Source organism: Penaeus monodon, chromosome 4 (assembly GCF_015228065.2).
Source record: "Penaeus monodon isolate SGIC_2016 chromosome 4, NSTDA_Pmon_1, whole genome shotgun sequence".
Lineage (NCBI taxonomy): Eukaryota > Metazoa > Arthropoda > Malacostraca > Decapoda > Penaeidae > Penaeus > Penaeus monodon.
Genome location: NC_051389.1, coordinates 6,182,028 through 6,190,382, shown reverse-complemented (window position 1 = coordinate 6,190,382; position 8,355 = coordinate 6,182,028). Strand labels below are relative to the sequence as shown.

Genomic DNA, 8,355 nt, shown 5'->3' with positions numbered 1-8,355 from the left:
CACTTGGGGCAGATAGACCGAGGGGACTTACTTACTGACGTTGGTGTTTGTCAACAGGTGGCTTCCCGGCCACGAGCAGCCCCCCCTCGGTTCCCCACAACCTGGCTCTCCCTGCGAGGCCTCCCATCACGCAAGGTACCCCCACCACAGACATATATGGCAATGGTAATGCTCTCAGCACTGTCTTGTGCTAGCTGGGGGGGGTTGTGTGGTGTGATGTGGTGTGTGGGGTGGTCCCTTACCTTTGCTTGATAAAACGTTTCCAATAATGAAGTGTTTTTGCCCAGAAGCAAAGAATTAGAAGTAGAATGCCTTGATTTTGTCATGCATTTTGTTTGCCACTTTGACCCTCTCTCTCTCTCCGTCTTTTTCTTTTTCTTTTTAATTAGTTTTGTTTTTTCTTGTGTTCTGTTTGTCTTTTTTTTTTCCTACTAACCCTTAAACTCTTCTCTTTTTCTCTTTACAGATAAGTTTGTAATATGAATATGAAATGTTTCAATTTTTTTTTGCAAGATCCACTTTGTTTAAACGGACAGATTTCCTTCTAAGAGATGTGTGGTGCTTATTGTATTTATTCATTTTTTTTATATAGGACTCTAGATATTGTACCTAGAACTAGGTTTTTTTTATGTAAAGCATGTTGTCTTTGTGTTGTTGTAGTATTGGTTTTATGAAGTTTATCCTTGTATTTATATAAACTGAAAATAGGGCTTGGTGTCATTATTTCTCTTTGCTGAAGTTTGAACTCTCATTTGGTAATTAGAGTAGGAAAAGGGAGTTATCAATAGAACAGATAATTAATACCTAGTAGATTTGAAGTTATGAAATATAATTTTTGCCACTTAACTTTGAATCCCCTTTCTCTAGACTAATGGACAGTATGTTAAGAAATACGATTGGTTTCATAGGTAGAAAAAAAGGGAAATAAAGAAATAGAGAAAGGAAAACAAAGAAAGGGTAGTAGAATTGAATGTCTGTGTGCATACATGTATGTGTAAAATGAGAAGATAAGGAAATCTGTGATTATTGTTTAATGTTCAACGGAGTTTACTTGGTTAGTACTGTAAATCACTTCGTTGAGAGAGGAGTTAATTTGCTTTTTCTAACGGGCATCTTTTTTTTTAACATCTTGACTCGTTTGCATAGTTGGCCTCCCCCCCCCCCCTTCTTTTTCCTTTTTCTTGCTGTAGGGTTTTCATGAAAATTATGGAGATGCTTTTAATAGGAGAGATACTTAGTCTCATTTTATGAAAAGCTTTGATAGGAGTTTCATTTTTCAAGATGCTTTTATAGTTTCATGTATGGAGATGCTTTGATAGGAGTTTGATTTATTGAGATGCAAGCCGTTAAGGAAAATAAATCTAGGAAAGAGTAGGTTCCACTTGCTTGCTCAAATTTTTATTATGATCATTCAAGTTTCTTGGTTCTAGTCCTATAGATCAGGGAATCCTGTTTAATCAGTTTAAAATTATAGATTTAGATATGCTTATTGAACCTGCATATCAGTAGTTTGAGATAGGGTAGGATGCTTGTGGCTAGAGGAGTTTCTTTATTAGGGGAGAGAGAGAGAGGGAAAAAAATATATATATATTTATATGTATATATAGCTAAACACACACACACACACACACACACACACACACACACACACACACACACACACACACACACACACACACACACACACACACACACACACACACACACACACACACACACACACACACGGATATAAACATGGATATAAACATGGATGTGTACATATATATTATATGTATATATTCATATTTATATATACATATGTATATGTATATTTGCTTATATATATGTTGATATATTTATGTATGCATATATATGTATATTTATATGTATATATATTTGTACATGGATAAGGATGTATTCATATGTATACATTTACATATTTATCTACATATGTATATATGTGTATCTATATGTATAAATAGTTGTCATATTTATATATATGTGATAGGATATAGATAGCTGTAGATAGAGATACAGATTTTTTTTATTATTGTTTGATAAGAGCTAGTTTTTTTTTTTTTTTTTTTTTTTTTTTTTTTTTTTACAGTATACATTTATCAGCTTGATAGTAATGCCTTATACAGTAAACTCTCTAGTAAGTGGCTCCTTTAGTGAACACTCCACATTAACAGCAGAAGTTCTGGCTCAAAATAGATATTAATCCGTAATTCTTTGAAAATGCTTAAATAGAAGAAAGAAAAGAAGAAAAAAATTAGGTTTTGATAGTGCACATTTCAAGATACTTCAGAAAAATCAAAAGTATATTTGATATCTTTAAGTAAGATAGAAGAAGAATAAGGAAATCATTGGAGCTAACAGACTTCATTGTGATCTAATCGGTTTTAAGATTTGCATATGTGTGCGATTCTCTCTCTTCTCACTAATGGAAAGTGGCAGTGAAATGCAGGGGAGCAGAAACTGATGAACATTGGTACTTAACCTGATGCTGATGGATAACAAAAATCTCTGAGCGTAATAAACTCTGGTGATTTCTGGCAGCGGCTAGACACTGGGTGCTGGAGTCTGTTGCATGAAGCAGGAAGTTCTGCTACAGCTGTGCGCCATAGATCAAGCGGTGTGTTATGACTCCTGTACACGTCGGTAATGGATTAATTTTGATAGGTTTATGCCACGGTTGCATGTGCCTCAAGAAATGGAAGAAAATAAGAAGTTACAAAAATAGTCGTCTCAACGTATGTTACCAAATGTGAAACAAACAGATCAAATGTTTTGCATGGCTAGGCCCATGTCCCCTTATCTCTGCAATGCTCCTCCCCATTTTCTCTATTACTTCCATGCCTGTTCAGTGAATGTCAGTGATTTTAAAGGCCTGTAATATTTACTATGCTGTTTATGACCAGTAATAGCCCTGAACTGGATGCTACAAACTATTACTGTGCTGTATACCCAGAACATAGGAATCTTGGAAAATGAGATATGGCTTACATTGTCTTTGAGAGCAGTAGGTGCCATGGATTAGTAAGATAATAGGAAGTACCTCTGTGATAACCACAAAAATTGAATAACCAGTGTGATGAACACAAGCACATCAGATATAAGAGAGTTTACTGTATTTGCAAAATCTCTTGGTACAGCCTGTTTTCAACACCGGCTTTTGTAATGCAGATATATTGTATTGTAATTGTTATTATCCTGATGTGGATTTAAGGAGAGTTAGAGGTTCTTTTTGTAGTTTGGCTTTTTGTTATTGAGTTCAGAGGATTGGTTTGGTGGTAGATGTGTGTGTGTGTGTAAGAGTATTAAGTTTCATTACTGTGACAGTTTTAGTGAATTTTTTCCCCATACCATTTCAATCAAACGATACTGGTTGTGGATCACTGCTTTTTAATGTAATAGCCTTGAAGTAGGTCTTTTCTCTTCCATACTATTTCTCCCTCTCCCTCTTCTTTATTTACTTTTCATCTGAAAAACCTCAATTAGGCAACTAAAGTTTTTGCTTGAGTTAAAAAGCAGAAATATGGTTCATTGGTTAGTTTACTGGATTGGAAAACCTGATGCGTTGTTAATTTTATCATGAAGTAAGTACCAGAAAGTAAATTAATGAGAGAGGGTGTTCATTTTATCCACTTAGTCAAAATGAAAATCATGTTCTTCTTCGCAGGTCCTCCACCTCATGGAGCACCCCCTCCACATGGTCCCCCTCCTCATGGTGGTGGGCCTCCAGCTCCACATGTCAACCCAGCCTTCTTCCCTCCACATAGTGCTCCTCCCCCTGCAGCAGCTGCTCCACCAGCACACTATGCTCCTCCTCCACCTCCACATCAGGTAAGGAGCCAAATTTTTAAGACTTTTATTTGTGAAATATGTGATATTGGACTCTTAAAATGGATAACATAAAGAATGAGATTTAATATTTTTAATGTACAAGGATATATATATATATTTCCCTCCCCCCCCCCCCCCCCCCCCCTCCTTCAGCATGGATTTACTGGAGGGGATCATCGCATTGATGGTCCTCCTCCACTCTCAGAAGCCGAGTTTGAAGACATTATGAATCGCAATAGAACTGTTTCAAGCTCGGCGATTGCAAGAGCTGTTGCAGATGCATCTTCAGGTATTTTCTTTTTTTCTGATATTGAATACAATTTTGTATTGTATTTCTTATTTCTATGTTTTTTGTATTTCATTGTGTATTACATTGATTATTACAGTTTGCTCAGAAATACCGAGTAGGATGTTAAGCATATTTTTGCATTGCAGGTGAATATGCCAGTGCAATTGAAACTCTTGTGACTGCCATATCTCTGATCAAACAGTCTAAAGTTGCACATGACGACCGCTGTAAAATCCTGACAAGTTCTTTACAGGTATGTTTTCATTTGAAATTTCGATCTTTTAATGTCGTTATTTGAGGAATGTTACACAGTGTATGATTGGGATTTAGATTATTTTGCATACATCTAGTAGGAATTACAGATAGGGAAGAGAAGAAAAGAAATAGCATTCATTGCTTCATAATTTTCAGGAAGGGTTTTATTTTATTTCTTTTATGATTAAAGCATACAAAGTAGAATATGGTGTGTGAGTATATAAGGGAAAGTAGTGAAGAGAATGATATGAATCCTGGAAGCTGCATGAACTTGGGAGATCAATGTATCAAGTGAAATTATGTAACTGTCTTGCAAGAGATGTATTGCAACCTCCTTGATATACATTTAAAGTTATTTCGCATTTTAAAGAGTGATACGCTAAGGGAACTTTAGAATTGACGACACCCTCCCTTTTAGGACACACTACATGGCATCGAGGCCAAAAGTTATGGCTCCAGCAAACGGCGTGAGAGATCGCGTTCCCCAAGCAGAAGACACCGTCGGGAAAGATCGCGCTCAAGAGAGAGAGAATACCGGGACCGCTCTCGATCACACTCAAGGGACCGTGAATATGAACGCCACCGCAGTGAGAGGGAGAGGGGGACAACAGAGCGTGGGGCTGCAGAGCGTGAGAGGGACTATGAAAGGTCGTACAGCAGAGAAAGGGAATACGACCGCGCCCGTGAACGCGACAGAGAGAGGGACAGGGATCGTGAGAGGTGAGTTGTGTTGTTTTACTTGTTCTTTTCTTTGGCAAGTTTGAAAGGTCATAGGGAAAAGTAGGTTATATGTATAACATGAAGACCTTATTATTCCTTTTTTTTTTTTTTTATCTTTTATCTTTTTATTATAAAATTTCAGCATTTAATCAGTATCTGCATTTTGAAATGGCATATTGTTATTATTGTTTTTTAAAAGTATTTTTATCTTTTTATAATAAAAAATCAGAATTTAATTAATATCTGCATTTCAAAATGGCTTCTAAAAATTTATTCTAGTGCTTGAAAGTAATCTTTATAGGTCATATTAACAGTTTAGTTAATAGAGATATTCAAGTATAAGGGAAAACTGCTTTTTAATATCTCCACGCTATCATAAGTATGCTATTTTGTTCTAACTTGTGCTTAGTAGCATTGCTCAGTTTTTGATTGCACATAGTATATTGATAATAAAGATTGGGATTACTGTAGAGTGAGGCTCATCAGCATAACATTTCTTTCTCTCAGTTACTGTTACATGAAAACTGCTTTGAAAATTATTTCATATTGATTGGACTGAGTCTGATTTGATCATTATAAATTGCAAACTACTGACAGTAGAATTCACAGTATTAATTCATAGAACAAAATGTGGGTCATACTGTAATTGAATGTGCTTTTCACGTAGGGGAATCGACTTTGTTAATGTCTTTACACTTTAAGCTTAGATATAACATCTAATTTATTTTCTTTATGCAAATGAAGATCACAAAATTCCAGATATTACGATGAGCGTTACCGCGAACGGGATGCCAGAAGAGAGCGGATTGAAGAGCGGCCGACGCGCGAGCGCATCGAGGAACGCAGCACGAGGGAGGATGTGCGCGAGCCGGTGCGAGAGCGAGAGAGAGAGCGTGACAGGGACAGAGAGAGGGAGCGCGACGTCAGAACGCGGGAAGAGAGAGAGTCTTCGTCACACCGTTCCTCGAGGCATTAGGATGCTGTGGGGTTGAATGTTACAGTGTTCCCATGGAAAAGAAAGGAAGAAATATGAAGGAAAAAAAGCAGCAAGGCTTGAGTTTGAACAATATCTAAGTTTTGGAGTGTTGCTTTTTTTTTCTCTTTTCTTTTTTTCTTTTCTCTTTTTTTTTTTTTTTTGTTTTCTTTTTTGTTTTTTTGTCTTTTTTTTATGTCTTGGGGGAATTTAGGAGAAACTATGAATGATTTTTCATTGATCTGTACTGTGGATGTTGAAATCTGTCTGCTACAAAAGTTACTTTTTTACATTTCCCAAAAAGAATGCATGATGACAGCATTTTAGTGAATATCTTGGAGATGCACTTTTATTGGTTTAAAGACTGGCAATAAACTATTTGCTTTTTTTTCATTCAGTGGCATTACTTTTTTTTTTCTTTTTCTTTTTCTTTCTTTTTTTTCTTTTATATTTTTTTATTAGGGGTGTAGTTGTCACGCTGAATATGTTACATGTAGTAATACTAGTTCTAAGCATTAAGACAAGAATTCCAAGCTTGTATTATAAAGTACATATTATTTTTGTGATGGAATCTATATTTCGTTTTGTGAGGCAAATGAGCAAGACAGGTTCATATATACAAAGTACGTTAAAGAGCCAATATTTGGTTTTGTATTCTGAATTTATGGGATGTCATTATATGTGAGTGGATCTATTCACTGTTTGTCAGTGGTTTGCCTTTTTTATTAATGGAAGTAAACTACTTTAGATCATTCATGTTAATTAAATTGAGAAGGATTTGTAACTAGATTTTTTTTTTTTTTTTTTCTCTCCTGTATGTAACGTTTGTATGTAAATCATTTATTTGTACGTGACTAAGGCAAACACTATTTTTGAGTAGGTACTAAAAATAATGATTTTGCTTCCAAGAATTGAGAGATCTGTGTGGTTATGAATGTGGAACAATTGTATGACAAATAGCCAATGTTCAGTTTCAATAAAATATTCCACTAATTTCTTGTTTGATTTTATATCATCACCTTTTCTGTGTTTTTGTAAAATACCAGATTGATCTGTTGGTAGGTATGTTCAAGAAATGAAGTTCATTTAAAACTAGTATATAACACCTAAGTAACTAACAGCCAAAGAAATTGAGAAACCTGCAGATGTAAACTGAAAAAAAAAGCTTAGCAACCAGACAAAGAAACTACAGGTTACCAAATAGAGGAAAAATGAAATCTAAAGGGAGGGACTTTCACATGACTGGTATGGCTAACAGGCAGGAGTGGTGTGAAGCCCATCATCAGGCAACTTCAATGGGCAATCTGATCGTGCTAATGGACACATACGGGACAGAGCGACATTATGTGTACAGTTCTTGAGGAAATGGGAACTAACATTGTCTGGGCCCACACCTTTCTTTCCATTCAAGTTGCATATTGCCCACTGATACTGATATCCTGAGCAGTCTGTGGCAAAGTCCTGTCAGGGGCATTGATAGTAATTTTATTACTTAATAACTGAGTAAGGAGTTGAGCCTCCTTACAGCTAGATTGTACTGGAGGTCAGTCACTATCTCTCTCCATCCCCCCCAATCCCTTGCTCATTGTTGTCATGGGGTGGGGTGTGGTGGGGGGATTAGAAGATGAGATTGAGGCCCAATGTAAGTACTTGCTCATATCTTGCTCCATCAGCCCTCTTCTTCTCCTCCTCTCCTTTTCTTTCTCTTCTTCATCCCCTTCTGTCCACTTATCCTAATTGCTAACTCATTTTTACCCTTTTCACCACAATACTTTATTATAATGCTATATGACCTTTGATGTCTGGCACATTTATTTGTTTTGAGCATTAACCCTTATGGAAATCCACAAACATTGCCTTATTGAACCCAAAAACCTCCTTACCTGGGGGCTTTACCTCCAAGCCCCACCCTGTTGCTATATTTTGAATATTCTGCTAATGACCTTTGGTATTTATGGGTAGTAATTGTTGATAAATGAATAAATAAATATTATTTAATGGTGGGATGTTCTCTTCCTTGGCGATATCCTTTCTTCCACTATTGCTTCCGAACTGTTTCATTGTCATGGTGTTCCTTTTGCTTCACTCCCATTACTGGATAGCATAACTTGCTGTCTCTTACATTATAACGGGTCTACGATAGAGAGCCTTGTGATGTAATAGGGTGCCTCTGATAATGCCTCCATGCTCTATATTTCGCTTCAAGGGATAATTTACACCTATATCAACGGCTGGTCTGACACTGTATGTAGATTGAGAAACATAATGGTCCTGCAAGGAGTTAATGTAG

At 36.3% G+C, this 8,355-nt stretch overlaps 1 protein-coding gene across 5 annotated transcripts in view; it reads left to right on the top strand.

Annotated features, from left to right (window-relative positions):
* LOC119569431 (cleavage and polyadenylation specificity factor subunit 6-like) overlaps positions 1–7,058 on the top strand; it is a 38,473-nt gene extending 31,415 nt beyond the window's left edge. For 2 of the 5 annotated variants that reach the window (XM_037917613.1, XM_037917605.1), the window contains 5 exons: positions 3,665–3,828; positions 3,982–4,117; positions 4,264–4,370; positions 4,791–5,092; positions 5,837–7,058. In XM_037917613.1, the coding sequence (XP_037773541.1) occupies positions 3,665–3,828; positions 3,982–4,117; positions 4,264–4,370; positions 4,791–5,092; positions 5,837–6,068 (941 nt within the window). In that variant the 3' untranslated portion in view covers positions 6,069–7,058. Of the gene's footprint in view, positions 1–57; positions 166–3,664; positions 3,829–3,981; positions 4,118–4,263; positions 4,371–4,790; positions 5,093–5,836 lie in introns of all 5 variants that reach the window. The other 3 variants (XM_037917600.1, XM_037917597.1, XM_037917609.1) reach the window with 3 other exon arrangements.
* Positions 7,059–8,355: the final 1,297 nt, after the last annotated feature.